Source organism: Hydra vulgaris, chromosome 09, assembly GCF_038396675.1.
Source record: "Hydra vulgaris chromosome 09, alternate assembly HydraT2T_AEP".
NCBI lineage: Eukaryota > Metazoa > Cnidaria > Hydrozoa > Anthoathecata > Hydridae > Hydra > Hydra vulgaris.
The window spans coordinates 7,490,447-7,513,656 of record NC_088928.1 but is presented as its reverse complement, the minus strand read 5'-3'; the positions used below and the strand labels follow the sequence as shown (position 1 = coordinate 7,513,656).

Below are 23,210 nucleotides of genomic sequence, written 5' to 3'. Positions count from 1 at the left end.
TGGTTTCATATTAAATCACATTATTTGGCAATAGATGGTGCTCAAAATTTATGGTATCTGGCTCAATTAATAAGAAATGCAGTTATTGATGTAAATTACAAAGTTTATCACCTTGTATTTTACATCAATAACTGCAAATTTGCAAAATAAAGCAATTAAAAAAAAAACTCGTATTTTGCAAACATTGAGAATATATTATTGTCAATTGTAAATGATGAAAGAAAATAAGTTAGAGCTGCGTCGATACAAAGTACACCTAAGTCCAGAAATACTAACGAACGCAATAAATATTTAAAATTTCCTGCAACATAAAAACCTTATTGCCAAAGATTATAGTAAATTAGTAAATTGAGACATTCAGGAAGTTAATTCACCACCTTTACTGGATGCCTTTTTTAAATAAAAATATTTTGAAAGCCAATGACAGTCCATTGAGTATTTTAAATTATCCTTGTCATTGTTAAAATATGGAAAATATTGTTGGAACTGTCATATAGGCATCATAAATTCGGTATGACTATAAATAGCATCATAAAGTTTTAATAAACATATTGGAATCCAAATAAAAAAGTGTTTGACTGGTAAGCACAAATGGAAATAAAACACTTGAATAAATATATAAACAAACAAAAATTTTAAAAATCGAACCATTTTGATTATTTTCTTAAAGAAAGCGTTTTTAAAAGTATATTCCTTTTTTAAACCAATATTTTATTAGTGAATTTGTGTTGAATACATAAAACACCACAATTAAATGGTATAAAACGCAATTAAGATGAAAATTGCTAACCTTAATCCCATTTTTCTCTAAAATGCTATAAAATCTGATTTTGTGTGCGATCTCTATGGTAGTTAGCACAGTCCTTAAAATTGCTGTACATCCTTTATATATATAGGAACCCTACACAATATGCTGCTTCTTGAAAAAAAAATTGCACTACCCTACTAGATATATACATATATGTTGTTATTAATGATGTTTGTTGTTGTTATCAATGAAGTTTGTTGTTGTTATCCATGAAGTTTGTTGCTGTAATAATGTGAATATGTTGTTATCAATGAAAAAAAAATTTTAAACTTATTTTGAAGAAAAAAACCATAAGTATTTTACAAGATTTTTCAAAAACAACTTTGATGTACAAAAATCTTATTCAAAACTGAGTTCTTATTCAATTCAAAATCGCGGGCTATATTTGTGGAAAAGTTTTTCAATCATTGTTGCCGAGAAGAATATTTCGCTTAATCAGTTTAAAATTAAATTGAAGCGGTGTTTATTACACATAGATGTTGACTTATCTTGTTTCTTTTAAAATAGATCAATAAAATAAAATCATCTAAAACACTAGATCAACTAAAAAACAATGTAACTAATTTAAGTTAATTTTAAATTTAATGGCCCTGTAAGTTCAAGAGCTAAATAAAATAATTACTGACATGAAACATTAATCGCATGACATGAATCATTAATCGCATGACATGAATCATAATCCCAATGTTTTTGTTTTAACTTTTTAAGTCTTTCTTTTTCTTGTTTTTTGTTTGTTTGTTTGTTCATATTATCTGATTTATTTATGGTATTACCGATTAATTAAGATAATCTTATTTTAATGGTAATATTTTTGTAAACATTTATCAATTTCTTAATTTATACTTTATACTCGATAAAAAAATGTTGTAAAAAATATGTATTGTAACACGGTGTTCGGCAATAAGACAAGATTAATGTCTTCTTCTTGCTCCGGTCATTAATTTTATTTGTAAGTTATGTAGGTTATAACATTTCTTCAAGGGTAAAATATTAAAAAAAAAAATGTTAAAAAAAAAAAGTGTATTATTATAACAATATTTCTTTAACTTTTTTTTTAATTTTGTTATTTAGGTGCACCAAGAAGACCTCACGGTCATGTCACAGAGCACCACAGAAGTGCATTTAAATGGGAAGTTCACGCCTCCTTTTTACCGTGACTTGAAAATATGCCCAGAGTTCGTTTCGAACCTAGATCTCCTGCTTATCAAGAAAGCGCTATAACCACTGTGTAACTAATTTTGTTTAAAAATTTTCACGATCAAACTAAATATTCCAGTACTCGTTGAAAATGCATCAAAAAATTGGAAAGGATCAACCCACAAATGTTTTTGTGGGTTGATCCTTTCCAATTTTTCCAAGTTAAAATAGAATTTCGACAATTGGATTTATTCAAAAAAAGTTCTACTTCATCGGACATATTTATTATCTTTTTAAACGCTTCTGACAAACAAATCCACATCCACAGAACGTGTGTTTGCTGTCGCTGGATCGATTCAGAAAAAAAAAGAACATGTTTCAATTTTAACACATTTAGTTTTATACTTTTCCTAAAATACAACTTTTTAAACTTAAACTAAGCGGATAATTTATAATATAATACGTAACTAATTATTTAAAAAGTCATTTATTTTTTTTATTATTTTGTTTATTTGCTTTTATCTTTTGATCATTTTGAATGTATGTTATCATTTCTCCTCAACTTTTGCATTCTTTTCTTTCAATAGAAATTAGCCTATAATTAGAGATTAGAAAGTTTGAATTAGCGTCAGAATAATAAATTTGTGCCAGAGTAATAATTTTACAAGTCATACTAAAAATATTTTTTCATTTTATAAAGAAACTTTTTTATTTAGCAATAATTTTGTTCAACTTTCTTACCTTTATGAGTATTACCAAAATATTTTTATAATATATTTATAATTTTTGTAATTAATTTAATTGTAAAACGTCATCAAAATTGATAATAATATATAATATTGTTTTCAGCATGTGATTATATAAAAAACGTTTTTGATCTTTTTAAAGTTTTGGTCCAACTTAAAGTTGTATTTTCAAATTTTACAATACATTTTTTAAGTTCATTTATAATAAGACCAGTTAGGTCATAATATAATATTTGATAGACAATGAATTTAACCATATTTTTAGTAAAGCCATAATCACTCTGTTGTCTTTGGCTACCGTTATTTATAGTAAAACTGTTACTTGCTTCATCACGTGACTCGTTTTACAACGGATTCAGTATAAATTATAAATTGTTTTATATATTTCCGAAAACAGTTTTTCATTTTTTTCAGTATAAAACTGAATAACAATTATATTGTTAAGTAAAACCATAAAAGATAACAAAATTAATCGAGTTAAGGGAATTAAAATACTTAATTAAATTGCATAAATTTAATACTTCAATTAAAAAGTTTTAATCATTTCTTCGTATATTCGCAAGTCGCAGTGGTAAGTTACTGTTATCTAATTTTTATTTTCTAACTATTTATAACTTGGCGTATATAAATTAATAGACTTTTATGCTATAGCTCTAAAGTGGTAAATACGTCAACTAATGTTGTAAATAAATGTTCATGCTTTGAACTGTCATTAATATTTATTATTTTAAATTTTTTTCTATAAACGTTTCATTAGAAAACAAAGAAAATAATAACTACAATGATTTACATTATTAGACAAATTGTAAATAGATAGATAAAAAAATCCTTTAATAAATTAATTTGTGATTATTGAAGTCTCTAGACTCTTATCACAAAGCACAAGCAGCAAAAAAAGGTATGAATTTTTCATTCAGTTAGTCGACAAATTTGACTCTTTTAGACAAGTCGGTCGGCAAATGTAGAATTTTTAGACCAGTCAGCCGGCAAATTTCACAAAAACGAGGGTTTTAATTCATTTACTCAGCGAAAAATTTTAAGAACACATCACCCCCAACCCCTCATGTGACACCTACTCGCGCCGGCCCGGTGTAAATTAATCGATGTCTATATTGTAACTTGTATAAACAAATATAATATAACTTACAAATACAAGCTACTTTATAAGTTATAGCCACTTCAAATATAAGCTTTTAAGAAAATTATTACAATTTCACGACATTCCTGCTAATTGTTTTACTGTTTAGTGACGCGTTGCGCAAAATCCTTAAGTGACCGATGTTATAGTATTATTATAATATAATAGTTTTATATTATAATATAATTATAGTATAGTTTTAAAATAATACAAGTGGTAAATTTACCACTTGTATTATTAAAAGTCACAAATTGTATTTGTATGATCATATTATCATATTTAATTTAAAGATTTTTATGAAAGAATTCTTATTTTATATAAATGTATATATATATATATATATATATATATATAAATTAGTAAAAAACACTTATCTAACTTTTATCTTCTTTTATCTTTTATCTTCTTTTATCTTATATATATATATATATATATATATATATATATATATATATATATATATATATATATATATATATATATATATATATATATATATATATATATATATATATATATATATATATATATATATATATATACATATATATATATATATATATAAATATATACAGTTGAATTCCGTCAACTCGGATCCTGGATAAGTCGGACTTTTGCTAAGTCGGACGGAATTTCAATTCCCCTTGAACATTCTCTATCAACTTACCGTAAAATCATACTGTTAATTCCTTGCTAAATCGTACTGTTTTTTAAGGAAACTATGGCAAAAAACTTTGTTTAACTAGGACTTTTATCTTGAGTTGCATATAAGTGCATATAATAACAAAACTTCCAATACTTCAATAAAAATTCCAAGCTTCAAAGGCTCGAAAATAAAATACTTTAGCGTCAAATATATATACATAGTTAAACATTTTCACGGAGATCTTTCAATTTAGTTAAGCATCTAGTTATATAATATATCATTGATTCATCTAAGTGATAAAAGAGTCACCAATACAGTCCGCAAAATTACTTGTTCGAATTGCATGTCTCTAACAGCTATAAAAGCTTTTTTTTTTTAAACAATTTTATCGCTTTTGTCTTGACATAATGAATATGTTTCCACGTGCCGCTTTTTTTAAAGAGAAATGGCTAAGAATTATAAGTTTAAATAGCAATATATATATAAAACTAATTTAAAGTTGGAGTTTGAGAGAGTACGGTTTTGCTGGGTATCTCAGTTGTTAGAGCGTCAAATAAATTTTTAACACCCGGGCTGTTGTGCGATACGAGTTCAAGTCCAGTCACCACCAACTAAGCAAAATATAGCATGAAATTAAAATAATAAATAAACTAAAAAAGTTGGCTGGAACAAATAAATGTTCAAATAAAAATTTAGTAACGAAACTTTTTTAATTTCCTGTTGTCTATACATATATAACGAGAATTCGCGGATTGAACACATTTTTAAAAGCAAACGAAGAAATCTTTTTTGTTAACCTTTCGGATATTAGTTTAAGATTTTAAGAGCAGCCGTGGCGTAGTGGTAGCGCACTTGCTTCAGACACAAAGGGTCCCCGGATCAAACCCAACCTCTAGGCAAGTTTTGTGACATCAGTTAAGAAGGAGGCGTGAACTTCCTGTTAAACGCTCATCCCCGGTGCTCTGTGATAAGACTTCTTGGGGCATCTAAATAAAATTTAAAAAATTGAAAAAAATTAAATAAAAAAGTTTTATTCACATTATAATATAATTGATATAAATAACTTTTTTTTCTATTGAAAAAAAAACTTATATTTATAATTGGATAGAGTTAACATTGTATTTGCACCAATCATAATACTTAGAAGATATGAAGCATTACGTCATTAAATGAGAAAAGAAGAAATTATATATGAATCAGTTTTTTTTAAAAAGGCGAATTTGCTCAAAACTTCTTAAGGAAATTCGCCCTTTTAAAAAACACTGATTCATATGTAATATATCTTCATTGTAAATATATAAAATGGCATAAAAAAAAAATTATCGAAGTAATAATTATTTTTTTGAAGTATATTACTTATTTTAAAGTTTTTCCATAGTATATTTATAATTAATAATAAGTAAATATGAATAAGAAATGACTTAATTCTATAAAAATAGAATTTATTTTTGAATTTTTTTTCTGCGAAGTTTATATGAAGTTTCCACAATTAATATTCATCAAAATTGACGTCGATAAAATTACCAAATGATTTGCAAAGTATTTCAAAGCAAATTTCAAAGTAAAACTAGTAAATAAAAACAAAGAAAAAATTATTCAAAGTATTTTATATTTGTATTTTTAAAAAGGAGAAGACTAATTGCAGAAAACTTAATTTATTGCATGCATAAGTTTTTTTATCCTAACTACCGAAACTAATTTAAAATTATTAATTTATTGTAACTATTGTAAATAAAGTTTGGCATGTTGGTCTTTTTCGTAAGCTCTCTTCTTAAGGTGTATCCCAGTGAAAAAGCGCAGATGGGATACGCGTGGATTTTTTCCATATGTAACCCATGTGGGGATTATTATTTTGTCCCATGTGGGTTTCATATGGTAAATCCCACATGGATTCCATATGGTAAATCCCATATGGGATACGCGTGGGTTTTTACCATATGTAACCCATATGGGGATTATGATTTTGTCCCATGTGGGTTTCGTATCTTAAATCCCACATGGGTTTTAGGTGGAAAATTCTACATGGGATATAGGTGGAAAATACTACATGTTATAGATCTTAAATGCCACATCTTTTAATCCAAATGGTATAAAAGTAGTCAATACTAGACAAATGAAAGTCCGAATGCTTCTATGATTTAAAAATTACTTAAATAGTTATTTAAAATTAATCATCGAAGCTTTCAGAGAGGCTTAACTTAATCTGGTATTTGCTACTTTATCCCATTTGGTATTCAAAATGTGTAGCATTTTTGATCTTTTACATGTGATGTTTTCCACCTATAACCAATGTGGGATTTACCTTAAACTATTATAACGAAATTTTATAAAATTAAAAAACGTGTTGCAAAATGAATTTATTTTAAAATAAATGCTATTAATTAATACATCTAAAATGAATATTAAAAATATTATTTTTTCTTTTGCGATTTACACGCCGTTTTTTGTCGATTGAATTAATTAAATCGCTTCGGCTTGCATAATACCAAGGTTTTTAGTATCTTCTAACTTTCTTCAAACATTTAAAAAAATATATATATATAAATACAAATATATATAAATATAAATATATATATATATATATATATATATATATATATATATATATATATATATATATATATATATATATATATATATATATATATATAGAGAGAGAGAGAGAGAGAGAGAGAGAGAGAGAGAGAGAGAGAGACAGAGAGACAGAGAGAGAGACAGAGAGAGAGAGAGACAGAGAGAGAGACAGAGAGAGAGACAGAGAGAGACAGAGAGAGAGAGAGACAGAGACAGAGAGAGAGACAGAGAGAGAGAAAGAGAGCAATTTTAATAAGGAACCTTATTAGTCGAGCAATTTCAATTATTAGCCAGGTTGAAATCATTAATGACTACAATATTTCACAAATAATTATTTCCTAATTTATTACTTACAATGACTAACGTATTATGGGTAATTGAACACATATTATGCGTAATGAGCTTGAACCCATGAGGTTCAAGCTCATTACGCATGAGGTTCAAGCTGAAAAAAAGTGATCAATTAGGATAAGTAGTTAAACAAAAAAACAAAAACAAAAATGTAAAAACCTACTTTTTCAATGATGTAGACGTTGGGTGCAATAGCCACTGGATGCAAAAGTATCTTTACTTTTTCGTCATACACACGGCCTTCTATAATAACAGGCCTTGACATCGCGCAAAATGCCGTAAAAACTGAAGGCCAATTAAACTTTCACTTTTACTTCTATTTATATATTTTTATATTAGATAGGGTGTAATGGCAGTCTATGTTTTCTAATAATAATCTCTAGTAAAGACGGAAATATAAAAAGAAAACCAAAAAATTGTTAAAAGATAATCATATTTCAATTTTCATAATCGTATTTCAAATTTCATTGAGAATATTTATGTAATATTAAATAGTATCAATAACAAGCAGAACCATAACAAAGTATATATCTATATATTAAAAAGATAACTGTATTTTTAATTTTTTTTGCTAAAAATGGTAACAATAAAAATCACCAACAATAAAAAACACCAACAAAAGTTGATTCAAGCAAAGAAAAAGTTTTATCAATATATCTCAACAGGGTAAATATTTACAAATCCAAACATATTGAGAGACATATAGGCTAATGAGAAAATAAAAACATAACAAGTAAATAGCATAATAAATTACAAAACTAATTTTCACATAAATTATGATAGCTTTAGTATTTTGGGAGTGGTAATTAGTGAGTAATTCTTTAGCAGAATATTAGAATATACTCTGCATTGTTTTTTTGTGATTTTAAATTTATATTTAGCAGCTATGAACTGAAACTGAGTAACACAAAATGTTCTGCATAAAGGGTCAGTAGCACCTTAAAAAAAAAAAGCAAAATAATGACCATTAGACAAGAGTATCAGAAGGAATTTCAAGTCCGCCTCTGTTTAGGCTATACAGATAACTTCCATATTTATAATAATAATTGGTTGAATCATTATAAATTTTTATTTCGTTTTTTTGCACATAGCCAGCTATGTAAACTATAGCCACTAATGTAGATTTATTAACTAAGCTTTCAAGATCATGTATATTATCCAGAAGTTCTTTTTCATCAGTAGAAATATCTCTAAAACATATGTCACAAGTATGACCATCGACACCACCAACAGGAATGTCAAGTTGTAATACCAATTTAGTATGTTGAATATTATTTTTTTCAATTACAGATTTAGCCTTTATAAAGTAAGTACCTCCATATCCCTGTCGAAGCTTAGAAAAAGCTTTTTCAAGTGGATCTGTTGAAAACCAACCTAATAAGACATACTTTGCTCCATTACTCAACAAAGTTTCTACGAGATCAATAAAGCCATAACATGAATGCGCTATTGCATTGCTAGTATCTTGCGTAAGCTGTTTTACACGCTTACCAGTAGGTTTCATAAAATTTGACAGTTCAGCAATATCTCGTAGCAGTTATAACTGTTGATCACTAACTGAGTGGATTTCTCCGCATAATTCATTTCTAAACCGAATGCCAGCACCAGGTGCTTTGACATTAACAACATTCGAAAAAATTTATTTTTTCAATAAATACAGCAGTACCTTCAAATGCTTTATTTTCAATCTCTGGATGCGTTCTTAATGCAGCTACTGTTTCTTCGCAAAAAATAGACAAACAAAACTTTACAGATTGTCTCTCTACTGGTTTTGGATAAACTGATTTAGCTGTAAGTTTAGAGAGTTTAAAAAGAATATTGCACTCAATTTTATATAAAGTTTCTAAATCACTCCACTTAGCCAAAGCCAGTTCTTTATTGTTCAAAAATTGAAGTTCGTCAGTCTTTTCTGTCAACCAATTGTTTCGTGTAGATTTTAAGAGATGCACATAATCATACAAAAAAGTTATACCTGATGTTGTTAACCATGGTTTACTATCAACTGTTTTAAACATTCCAAAAAATCTTTGATTTACACGGTTACCATCAGTAATTATTACCAGTGTCTTACTATTTTCAATATTATTTATCATATCAACAATTTGTTGACATTGAGCAAACTGAAATTCAGAGGAAAGATTTGCAACAGGTTGAACTCTACATATAAATTCTGGACCTCCAAAAAGACATTTAATCATAAATGATAAAATTGTTTTAGCTAACTTTTTAGGGTAGTTTACTGCTTGACCAAACAAAGCACCTCTTTGGTAAAGTAATGAAGCTTTGACATAGACCTCATCAATTAGTAGTATGAAAGTTCTTTTCAATGGATTTAAATTCATAAAAATACTATTTATGAAACTTAGGTCCTCCATTGAGCTTATTTTTGAAGTCAATCGTTTTAAAGTCCTTATACTTGGCAACTTGTAGTCAATACACAAACAATCATATAAACTTCGTCGCATAGCAAAATACTCATATGCTCTACATATAATATCTGAAGTATATAAAACTTCACCAACATTAGCTTTTCTCATAGCATTAAGGTGTTCGAATAGAATATTTGACTGAAGCGAACTTTCTTTATTTTTTAAAAATCTAACTGCTTCAAATAAAGCTGATTTTGTTTTTATTAACTTTAATTTGTTTACAGCTAAAGATGAAATATTACAAGTTGTGCCATTATGGTTAGCTACAAATGAATAATCATTGAAAATTACTAAAATAAATAATTGAACACCAAGTTTGTACATATTTGATTGTATGTGTAAACTTTTTTTATTAAGCTGGAAAACAATAACATCGTTATTATCACTTAACAAAGATTGAATATCGTCAAATATAAGTTCATCCTCTTTTAGAAAATCATTTAACTCATCTGGTAAAATGCTTCGAAAACCGCTTGAAGTTACAGTTTTTCTAACTTTACTTGCGGTGTGGCTAAACAACTAGGCGGAATATTTTTAAAAACAGATGGTGGGTTTAAAGGTCGTTGCTTCCCATATTTGCTTTCAAAAGGTGCTTCATTTGGCCAATGAAGTTAACATACTGCTGTATAGTCTGTAACACTATATCACCATATCACCTCGTATTTACACGTAAATCCCATCAATCCCACACGGAACCCACGCGGAACCCATGTGGGACGCGGTTTTATTTTTCACTGGGATCAGGTAACATATCTAAGATTATTAAGTCATTCCTTATCATTTTTGTATAAAAGTTATCCTTGATGAACATCACTCAACATCATTTCCTGTAACTTCAGGGGTTCCTCAAGGTTCTATCCTTAGCCCTATACTTTTTTAAATTTACATTAACGATGTTCCAGAAATTCTCACATCGAAGGTGGCATTGTTTGCTGATAATTTTTCCTCGAACATCACTCCTTCGGAATTCGCTTCCTTTATCTCTTTTTCCTGATTAATAAAATTTGCAATCTTTTAAGTCGTCTTTTAATCGTTGTTTTGCTCCATAAATTTCTCTTTCAGTAATTTCCAACTCTAATAGCGGTTGCTTTCAGCCTTGTTGGATGTGAAGATGTTGAAATATGTATATATATATATATATATATATATATATATATATATATATATATATATATATATATATTTATATATATATTTATATATATATATATATATATATATATATATATATATATATATATATATATATATATATATATATATATATATATATATATATATATATATATATGCAACCAACTTTCAACCATTATCACATCCTTGTAATGTTGCTTCTCTTTCTCTTTTCTATAAATACTATAATAGAAATTGCTCTAAAGATGTAGCGTTTCTTGTGCAATCTACTAAAATTCATTCTCGTGTTAATCAATTAAATTTGGTCCTTTTACTGTGACTGTTGCTAAGTGCTCCGAACATTTTTTTTTACTAGTTTTTTTTTCCCTGAACATCAGTCCTTTGGTATTTGCTCCCTTCCTGATTCATATAATTTGAAATCTTTTAAGTTATCTTTTAATTGTTATCTTACTTTATAAACTTCATCTTTTCTTTTTCAGTGACACCCAACTCTAATAGTGGTTGCATGCAGCCTTGTTTCAAGTAAAGCTGTTAAAAAAAATCTTTTATTAAAATAGAATATTGGTACATTAAAAATGCACCTTAAATGAACTATAATTAAAATTTTTTAATGATATGAAGAAACTTGTCGAAAAAAAAGTAATACTAGAACTTAAATCTTTTCAATAGCACCTTAATAATCAAAAAGGAACAAAAATAAATCGAAAAAACACAATGTTTTTAAATTAGTCGATGAAAATTCGATGTTCAGACATTATGTAACATATATAATCTATATATATTACGTAATCTCCTTGTTAATGGTGACATTTGTAAGGAATATTTTTGTGTATTGGCCACAAGTACAGATGGCATGTTGTTCCATCCTTTTTTTCAAATATACTTAGATGTTTATACTTAAATTTGTTTGGCTATTCTAGATCAATCCTTTCATATTAGCATTACATAATTGTAAGCGTGGTAATTGGCTCACATCAGTTTTTACGGGTACTTTATCATCCATTAAAATGCATTCTTTAAATTTGTTTAAATACAGTCAATACTTTATAAGGATTCGCCCCCCCCCCTTCTCAACTTATCCCTTAAAACGCCCCTGAGTATACGGTGGCGTGCAAAAGTATTCGACTCGTGATATTTTTTGCTCTAACTAATTTTAAAAATGTTTTTTAATCAATATAAGATATTAGGATGAGATATAGGAAACAAAATAATATAGAAAAAAAACATTACTTAAGTTTAATTTTATATTATAATTAACCTAATTTAATTTAACTTATAATTATGAATTTATTTATTACTATAATAGTTATATTTACACGTGCAAAAAACTCCGCCCAACTTGTGTTATTAGAAAAATGATTGGTTTACATGTTCTATAATATAATTCAATTATACTTTTATATTGATATTTTGCAGCCACACCCTTTCCAGTAATACCAGCTGCACAACATTGTGGCGTACCAGCTGCACATCATTAGTCAACTAAAACAAACAGGGGGAATTTTATCTTATTCTTCCTTCAATAATTTGAATAATGCGGCTTTATTTGAATATGAATGCTTTTCAACTTGACGATCTAGCGTTTCCCATTAGTGTCCGTTGGGTTCGAGTCCGGTACAAAAAATTACAAAACTCGCTTCAAGCCTAACCACTAACAATAATTTTTTTTAAATTTTATACATCTCTAAGCTTACTAACAAGTTATTCGCATATACAGCTCAAGTAATATGTTATATTACTCATATTTTATATTTTTATAATTTTTTTTTTCATATATAAATAACGCAAGTAGATTATTATATTACTTGGATTTTTTAAACAAACATTAAAATACACAACTATTTCACAACTATTAACAAAAACTAGATAAAAAACGCATTGTTTTTTATTAACCATTAACCCATTGTTTTTTATTAAACATTAACCCTAATTACTAAACAACTTCCGCCTAAAACAATCTAAAACAAATGCATAATTTGTAACTTCTATCAAAAGTAAGGTTTTATTACATGGTTGTGGAATTATATGAAACTTTGAGTAGAAATATTATAATAATAGTTTTAGCATATATATATATATATATATATATATATATATATATATATATATATATATATATATATATATATATATATATATATATATATATATATATATATATATATATAATAGTTATTATAATAATCATAATATAATAATAATAATACTACTACTAATAAATTTGAGTATACAGATACTAATTTGTTCTCTGGCCGGAGCCTCATAGTTAAATATTAAATAAATTCTTATCAAAAATCTTTTTTTTTAGTAAAAATGTCAGATATTGAGGAGTTCAAAAAGTTTTCAAAACAAATGATTGATTATGTAGCAAATTATTTCGTTACAATTGAAAACAGAAACGTTCTTCCGAAAGTTCAACCAGGTTATTTAACATCTCTTATACCGCCAAAAGCTCCCATTGAGCCAGAGAAATGGGAAACTATTATGGAAGACATTGAAAAAGTTATTATGCCTGGTGTTACTCATTGGAGGCATCCTCATTTTCATGCATTTTATCCAACTGCAAACAGTTTTCCTTCATTAGTAGCTGACATTTTAGTTAACGCCTTATCGGCTCCAGGGTTTTCGTGGATGTCTATGCCTGTCAGTACTGAGTTAGAGATGATAATGATGAATTGGATTGCGGATCTTATAGGGTTGCCTGAACAATTTAAATTTTCAGCAAACAGCTCAGGAGGTGGTGTTATTCAAGGATTTGCCAGTGATGCTACTTATTTCACACTGTTACTTGCTCGCGCCAGAGTAACAGAAAATAATTTATGTCAAAACATTTTATCAAAGCTGGTCATGTATACTTCAGATCAGGCTAATTCTTCAGTAATAAAAGCTGCTTTGTTAGCTGGAGTGAAACTTCATTACGTAGATACAGATGAAATGTTTGCGCTAAATGGAGAAAGTTTAGAAAAAATTATTAAACAAGACAGAGAAAATGGACTAATTCCGTTTTATCTTTGCGCAACTCTTGGCACAACAGCGTCATGTGCTTTTGATAACCTTCAAAAATTAGGACCAATATGCAATAAAGAAAAAATTTGGTTGCACGTAGATGCAGCTTATGCTGGTAGTTCGTTTGTATGCGAGGAGAACCGTCATTTTATGGCTGGTGTCGAACTTGCGGACTCATTTAATTTTAACTTACATAAATGGATGCTTGTAAACATGGATTGCTCTGCATTATGGATGAAAGACAAAAATGAAGTGAATAATGCTTTCAATGTCGATCCTATTTATTTAAAAGTATCTAGCGGAACTGAAATGCCCCAATATCGACAATGGCAGATTCCATTAGGTCGTCGTTTTCGGTCTCTCAAAATATGGTTTACACTTCGTCTTTATGGCCAAAATGGAATACAAAATCATATTCGAAACCACCAGTACCTTGCGCGAGAATTTGAAAAAATGGTTCTAGCAGATGATAGATTTGAGATTTGCTATCCTGTAACAATGGGTTTGGTGTGCTTTCGTATGAAAGGAAGCAACGAAATAAACGAAAAATTGAATATTTCAATCAGTGCTGAAGGTTCAATTTATATTATTCCAGCTAAACTTGGAGACAAATATATTTTAAGATTTGTCATAACCTACGAAAACACAAATATAGAGCATTTAACATTTGCATGGGATAATATTAAAAAGCACGCCCAACTGATACAAACTTGAGTACATGTAAAAATAAACCTTTTGTAGCGTTTTTTTTTATTATTTTAAAGAATTGACTCCAAGTACTTTATATTAAACTGTAACTTCTGTAAAGTACACGTTCGTTTATAAAGTGTTTATTATTGAAAAAAAAAAAATATAAACTCTTTTGAGATTTTTTCTTTAAATGTTTTAAATTTTGTTTTAAATGATTTTTAGACTTTAATTTGTTTTTTAAATTGCCGCAACTGCTTTATTGCAAGATTTTTAAACTGCAAACAACCGTTGAATGAAGTAAAAGTATATATAGAATCCTGTTTTAACACGATGAGTGTTAAACGTGCGAATTAGACAAACTGCATTATATTCTTATAACATAAAGAATAATCATTTCACATTTACAGAATAAATCATACCACTGTTAATATTAACACTTAATATTAACAGTGGTATGATTTATTCTGTGGGGCAACATCGACAGTATCTTTTCCCGTTTTAATTACTCTGTTTTTAAAAAAATTATTTCTTGAAGCAGATGTGAAATGGGAATTTGACGCCACCCCCAAGATGTCCTCTCTATGGTCTCCCTTATGCAGACAAAAAAATTTTTTAGCACCGCTTAAAAACTTTTTTGGCACCCACAAATTTATAACAAGTTTTGCATCACCTTTAAAGATGTCTCTCCAAGAGCCTCTTTTAAAACCTTTTATGAAAACATTTTGGTACCCACCGGAAAAACTTTTCCCTCCATGATTAAATACTATCAATGGGTCAGGGCAATAACATCCGTTTTTGCCATGTATAATAACATCCGTGAAACAACATCCGAAATTTCATCGATGTATAATAACATCCGAGAAATAATATCCCAAATTTCATTGATGTATAATAACATCCGAGAAATAACATCCCAAATTTCATTGATGTATAATAACATCCGTGCAACTACATCTGTAGATTTTTCGGATGTAACTACATCCGAATTTTTTTTTTAATAATGCATTATTTTAACCAGATGTAGTTATACATATGATTTTTTTCGGATGTAACTACATCCGGAAAATTATTTATTTAATAATACATTATTTTAACTGAATGCGGTTACACATCTGATTTTTTTTTGAGTAACTACATCCGGCCAGGGTTAGTTACGATCCCTAAGCTATATGTGGGAGAAAAAATAATTAAATAATGCAATATTTTAAATAGATGTAATTACACATTACAGATTTTTTCAGATGTAACTACACCCGGATTTTTTTAAATCATGCATTATTTTAACTAGATGTAGTTACACATCTGATTTTTTTCGGATGTAACTACATCCGGGAAAAAAGTAATTTAAAAATGCATTATTTTACCCAGATGTAATTACACATCTGATTTTTTTCGGATGTTACTACGTCCGGAAACTTATTTTATTTTATTTTTTATTTTATTTTTAATAATGGATTATTTTAGGCGGATATAGTTACACATCGTGAAAAAATCCCGGATGTAATTACATCTTTTTAAAGATGTTATTATGCATCGATGAAATTTGGCATGTTATTTCTCGGATGTTAATTCAGTAAAGAAAAAAAGCGGATGTTCTTACTCAAAAATGCGCGGATGTTATTTCACTACTCCCCGGATGTTGTTGGACAGATGTAGTAATCTTTTCCCCTATCAATGGCCATTCCACGCCCATTAATTATAACATCAACTCTGGTAACTCATCATCAACATCAATTCATTGAGTTTGATTTTTCTGGTTGTCTATTAAAAGAGGTAAATTGGGAAGCATACATTAAAATGTACTTTAATGAGTTGCATGCAATGAAAAGCCATGAAGTTTAGGTTGAATTTTGTTGCACACGTCTAAGACAAACAATCCGCTAAAAAAAATGATCAAAACGTGGAAAGCTTCCGTAAACAATTTTTTTTGCAAGCAGCTTGTTTTCAACAACCTCATACTGCAGAGCATTTTTTTGCAAAGTAAATTATTTAATGCATAATTGGAAGTAGCTGAAGTATTAGTACTAGTTATTACCATTGACCGATCAGTTTCACATTTGAGTTGATCTAAAAACGATGAAGTGAGAAACGGTCCACTTCTATTAAACATTTCAAAATAAAGAGGCGTGCAATACTTTGAACCAGCAGGGGCTAGAACTTTTCCAAATGCAAGCCATATTGCTGTACTACCGGTGCTACTTTCCGAGCGCAACAGAGTTACATTACCTAGATCAGCCTGATCATCAATACCTTGCATTAATTGGTCTAGAAGAGGTTGTACTGATGAGGTTAAGAACAAATCTTTAACACTCCAATAATCCCATGGTCAAAAGAAATTTGAATTTTCTGAACTTGCATTCTTATAGTGAGTTTATTAAGAACACTTGACCCTAGATTTGCTACAAACCTTGCTGTAATGTCTGTACCTCTAGTGAGAAAACATCGTAAAGCAAACGAACTGACCCCGGCACAACTATCATGGATCGTGACAAAGTTAGAAAACGAATTAAAAACGGATTTGCCAGTGTTGCTTGATTTAAACTAACGGTAATGATTTGTCTTTCACCTCGGACTACATGCACTGTAGTAAGGTTGCGTCAAGGGTCTAATAAAGTTCCATAACTAGGTTAAAGACTAGATTAAAGTTATTTTTATTTTATTTAGAGGTGAGATCACTATTTAACATATTGATGTCTAAAAGATGGCAGAAGCAATAATACCAGAGGATATACCATTGGTGGATCTTATTGATCCGGATGAAACAATTCCAGATGTTGATACACCCAAATTAAGCTTGATGGTTTATTACCAGAAGAAAGATTTATTTACGTAAAGAAGTTGACAAATTGTATCCAAATAGAATTTGGGCGAAAAAGACTGTGAATGGATTGCGTGAGATAGATCAGTATTTAGTAATCAATACAACAACTCGTTTATATGAAAAACTTAAAGCTCTTAGAAAGACACAAAATTTTACAGTTGATAAAACTAAAAGTGGGTCACTTTACGTAAATAAAAGTTTTTTTTTTATATTAACAAAAATTGATTTATTAGAAACAGTGCAACATAGTGCAATTCGATTCATGCCATCACTTAAAAAAATCATCTATGAGAATCGTTTAAAAGCCCTCGATTTGACTACCTTGACAAAAAGGAGAAAAAGAGGAGACATGATTCAACTTTTTAAATTCTTCAACAGTTTTAACGATTTGGAAACAATCAAAAAAATTAGTATTCAACAAACTCAAACGAGAGGTTACAGCTTTAAATATGTCAAAAAAATAATTAAGCAAGCGTGTCGTGAAATTTTTTTTATTTAATAGATTTTAATTAATAGCTCGCCAAATGAGTTGGTTAATGCGCAATCAGTTAACAGTTTTAAAGCAGGTCTTGATTGCTGGATGAGCAGCAATCAAGCGAATTGGCTGTCATAGTCAGGGGCGGGTTTTGTTACTTGCCAATGGAGAAAGAAAAAAAGGTCTGCATATTTTCATTTATAAGTGACTTTCTTTTTTAATTTTTTGTACTTTACTGTAATAATCAAGTTCATATACATATAATTACGTATATTAGTCAATTTCACTCGTTCGTATAATAGTCCGATTCTGTATAATATTTACAAAAGCATATTCCTGAAAAAAAGTCCCAAGGTTAGGGGGGGGAGGGGGCTACTACCCCATGGCACCCCCCTAAAACCCGCCACTCGTCATAGTGTAATACTACACTCACTGGCTCAGACCAGTTACAACAATTACTAATACTAATATATATTTCGCTGCTTATATAAACAAAAAATAAAAATACTGTGAAACGTTCTTAAATGCAAAGAAAGATTTTCATAAAATTAAAAAAAAACGATTTATATAAACAGACAGGGACTCAAAGAAGTTATGGATGATCAAAGTCATCACAATTATTTCATAGAACCCCTATTAGGGCTTTTAACAAGTATAATGTAAAATAAAATTGTTAAAAAAATTATTTAATACTCCGTTAAAATATGAAAAATACTCAGTAAACATTGAACAGTTGGTAAGTAGTTGGCCCGATCCTAATAACCAACTATTAGCTACAGTTAGGCCAGCAGTCGGCTATTTAGTTGACACCGTGACAAAATAGGAAACGCTTTCACCAACACTTAGCCAACTGTTTTATAAACTGTTGGTACCATTAACGGCCCAACAGTAATAAAACAATTGGCTAACTGTTGGTACCATTACCGGTCCAACTATATGAGTTTTTTTCGCGATTTTTTAAATTCGCTTTTGCACTTTAATTAAAAGTGCAATTTTTATAAATGTTTACAACTATCTTTTCAACTTGACGTGATGTTGAAAAATGAGTTGCATATTTGAAATGAAAATGAGAAATGCTATACAAAAAACAAATTGTTTGCTTGAAACCAGAAAATTTGTTGTTGTTGTTGTTGACTTGTATAATAATACAGTAATAATCATTGTAATAATAACAGTAGTAATAACAATAACAACTACAATTATAGTAATAACAGTAGAAATTTACAACAGTAACAATAATCAAAAACTAGCAGTAAGCAACCCCTAATACGGGTTAGGAGTAATTAAATCATTAATAACAAAAACACATTAATAACTCGATATATTATCTAAAAAATTAAATACAAACTTATCTATGAATAATATTTTAACTTTGACTCCCTATCAGCATTGCTTATAGTTATACGACATAAAAACCGCATTAACATCAGTTAAGTTTTTTTTAAAATCTGTCAAAACACAGGTACCAGAAAAAAAAAGTCAAGTAAAGCCTGCAAATACCTAAAAAAAGAAATGAAAAAAAAAATTACAATTTTTAATTAAAAAAGTATTATTTGCATTTTATTGTTAGTAGAATTAGGACAATAATATTAAAGAAAATATAAAGAATAAAAAAATAGCTATAACAGCCTCAACACAAAACACAGTAACAATAGCGCATAGCATAAAATATTTGTAAGCACACATTACTGTGTCTCCAGAGTAATTAAAAAAGAAAAGATTATAAAAAGGCTAGACAACACAATGTAGTAACAATGTAGTAATATAACACCACGACTTAATAAGATATTTTTGGGCTAAAAAGATTTTATTTATTACAATATTTGAACAATCGAGGACAATTATAATTAAATAATTTGAACATTTATACCATAAAATAGCAAGCAACTCATAAATATTTCTTATAAATGGTCATTATGAATTGTAGTATTAAGATATAGGTAAGAGCTCACCAATTACATAAGTTTTATTAATTCTCCCTCTCATCTAAGAGGGAGAGGGAGAGAAAGAAAGTGTTTCCAAAACAGCATGTTAAAAAAAGTAAAAAAACATGCAATAAATAGTAGTAACTGGTTTTATTATGTTACCAGTAAACAAAATTATTTTTACCTTGATTTAATTTCCAGCATTTCTTAATTAAGCTCCAGCTTCTCTCTAACTGTTGACTAATGATTGATAGAGTAAATTTCACATCATATTAAATTTACAAAATTAAAACCATGTTTCAACAGTAGGCTAACTAATCAAGTGATGATAAAGGCAACTGAAAAAAAAAAGAACATAATTATGTTTGAAATTATAAAAAAATTTAAAACTCTTATTAATTGTTACTACAAATAGTAAAACTCATACTTTGCTTTGTTCAAATTTGTCTAAAGTAAAATCAAATTAACAGACATTAACACTGCTTGGCACTGAATTCTGGCAAGTAAGTTTTCTGCTAACTGAGCAGCATTTCTTAGATTTCAACAACAATTAATTTCATCTTGCCTAGATCTATCTCTTTCACTTGACAACAACTATTTTCAAGTTGCCTATTAGCATTTACATTATTAACTTCTTTGAGCCTAATACTATCCATTTCAATTTCACTATTATCATTAAACATATTACCAGTAATATTACTATTATTACAACTGAATAATAAAAAAATGTAAAAGAATCTTACAAAGTATGATCTTTTCTAATCAAAGACTATATTGAAACTTTATTGAAATCCATATCTTTTTTATGTTTATATACATAACTCGTTTATCAAAAATATTAAACAACATTTATTTATATCAATTATTTTTAATTTAACAAAAAATCTAGATAACAATGCACAAAATTATTTAAGTAAATGATCAACAAATTACTGACTGTAATTTGTTGATTACTTTCGTGTCAACAAATTACAGTCAGTTTTCCATGTTAAATACATAAAATATATATCTAATATAAAATAAATCCAATATAAAATTTAAAAAAATTAGAAAATTTACTCAGATTTGTACCAGTTATACTGTGTGAAGTGACTAAAAGACACTTCTGTTCTTTCCAATTGCACTCAAAAATAGCTTTCAGCTCTTTCCAATTGCACTAAATAATAAAACAAAACTTGATTAGCTTAGTTGCCTAGTTTTTATATATTGTTATGTGCATCATGTAGATAGGTTAAATTTGAAATTTCAGATTTCCAAGTACAACGGTTCGGAAATTATAGCCTTACAAACATGACACAGTGGCCCCCCTCAATTTACACATGGTCAAAACAGACTACTTTAGAGCTGTATAACCTTTTTCTCACTTTCAACAAGTGTCTCATTTTTTCTAGAACTATTTTCTGGATAGCTCTCTCTTTAAAATAGTGGTTTTTATTAACTTGTGTTAACTTAGAAAAAAATTATGACCTCCTCGACTTTGGAAAAAATCCTAAAATTGCTAAAATATGTTAAAATGAAACTAACTGTAGCATTATTCTATTCATCTACAAGTCTTTACAGATAGGTTTTCTGATTAGCTACTACTGTCTGCAATAAACGGGCAAAATATAGGCAGCTTGTTGCAGTTTAGAACTTAAATGTATCTAAGAGCAAAATGTCCACTCGCCTTAAAAGTCCAATTTTCAGCCATTTTGAGATGCTTGTAAATTTTTCTAACACTTTGTTTTGATCTAAGATTAACAGCATATAAGACCATTAGACCCAACTATCTGAAAATGCAAACATTATAAACTTGTCAAATCCACACAAAAAATGCCAGCATTTTTAAATAACCCTATTTTTCAATCATCAACAGTTGTTGATGATTGAAAAATAGGGTTATTTAAAAATGCTGAAAATTTAACCACACGATGCACACTAAAAATGCTTGAAATTTAACCTATCTACATGATGCACATAATAATATGTAAAAATCAGGAAAATAGGAGATGGTGCCCCATAAAGTTTTCTTTAAATTGGTTGAAATATAATGATTTGACCCATTTATGGAATAAATGGGTCAAATCATTATATAATGATTTGACCCCATTATTATTAATTTAATGTTGCATATTAACCCATATGCAACATTTAAAGTTTAGACATTGACTGGACTAATTATTAGTAGATTTTTTAAAAAAATTCATACAAATTTACAATACTTTGTTCTTCTATATCGCATAAATCCACCATATGACAAATCTGAAATAAAAAAATGTAACAAATAATACAAAGAAAAATATATATGAATTGAAAATCAATGTATCGATAGATTATTGTCAATAACAATAAGGGCATTGAAGTAGTCATTTAGGGAAGTGCTAAAAATAATATCATATAAGCTATACCTACATATATATATATTATGTCACTCTCAAACACAAAATGCATACATATAAATTATTACATTATAACATATAATATATATATATATATATATATATATATATATATATATATATAATATATAGGGTGTATATATATATATATATATATATATATATATATATATATATAATATATAGGGTGTATATATATATATATATATATATATATATATATATATATATATATATAATATATATATATATATATATATATATATATATATATATATATAGGGTGTATATATATATATATATATATATATATATATATATATATATATATATATATATATATATATATATATACCCTATATATATATATATATATATATATATACCCTATATATATATATATATATATATATATATATATATATATATATATATATATATATATAGGGTAAAACGGGGCATTAAGCCCCATGTTTTCAAAAACTTTCATTTCTTCTATTTTAAATAAGTAAATAAATATTAAATTCAAACTGAAAATGTTTTTAAGTAATAGACAGCACTTATTTCTTCAAGTACAAAAGCTTTAATCAGAAAAATTTAGTCTTACAGTGAAAAAGCTAAAAAGTTAAACTAACAATGACTCAAAATTTAAAAAATGGGGGTGATAAGCTCCAGATGTTAAACAAATATTTTCACATTGTTTGTAGGCTAATCTCACAGATCCATTCCATTACTTCAATATCAGCCCCATCTGGAATTTCTGTGCATTTAATATGGTACCAACCATTATATAAGTCACAGAAGACCCATTGTTCTGGGTCTTCTGTGACTTATAAAGTTTCTACTTTTTAAATTGTATATTATTTATAAAAAGAGCTGATAATTTAAGTGGCAGGTTTTTTTCTTGTGTTCTTTATAAAATAATTTATATTGAGTTTTATCTGTGTTTATT

General features: G+C 28.0%; 1 protein-coding gene and 1 long non-coding RNA gene across 5 annotated transcripts; one reads left to right on the top strand and one right to left on the bottom strand.

Moving 5' to 3' along the window:
* Nucleotides 1-3,039: 3,039 nt before the first annotated feature.
* LOC100214389 (aromatic-L-amino-acid decarboxylase) lies at nt 3,040-14,829 on the top strand. Of its 2 annotated transcripts, none has more exons than XM_065804628.1 (2): nt 3,040-3,262; nt 13,272-14,829. In XM_065804628.1, the coding sequence occupies exon 2, from the start codon at nt 13,277-13,279 to the stop codon at nt 14,681-14,683; it is 1,407 nt and encodes a 468-aa protein (XP_065660700.1). In that variant the 5' UTR covers nt 3,040-3,262; nt 13,272-13,276; the 3' UTR covers nt 14,684-14,829. The 2 variants fall into 2 exon arrangements, with proteins under 2 accessions (XP_065660700.1, XP_065660701.1); XM_065804629.1 differs by lacking the exon at nt 3,040-3,262 and adding an exon at nt 3,444-3,589.
* A 4,434-nt stretch (nt 14,830-19,263) lies between these two features.
* On the bottom strand, nt 19,264-22,305 carry LOC136084997 (uncharacterized). Of its 3 annotated transcripts, none has more exons than XR_010640986.1 (4): nt 22,069-22,305; nt 20,940-21,036; nt 20,065-20,218; nt 19,264-19,455 (listed from the first exon to the last, which is right to left on the bottom strand). It is a non-coding gene; the product is annotated as an uncharacterized LOC136084997 (long non-coding RNA). The 3 variants fall into 3 exon arrangements; XR_010640984.1 differs by having other exon boundaries at nt 20,952-21,036; XR_010640985.1 differs by having other exon boundaries at nt 20,952-21,036; nt 22,082-22,305.
* Nucleotides 22,306-23,210: the final 905 nt, after the last annotated feature.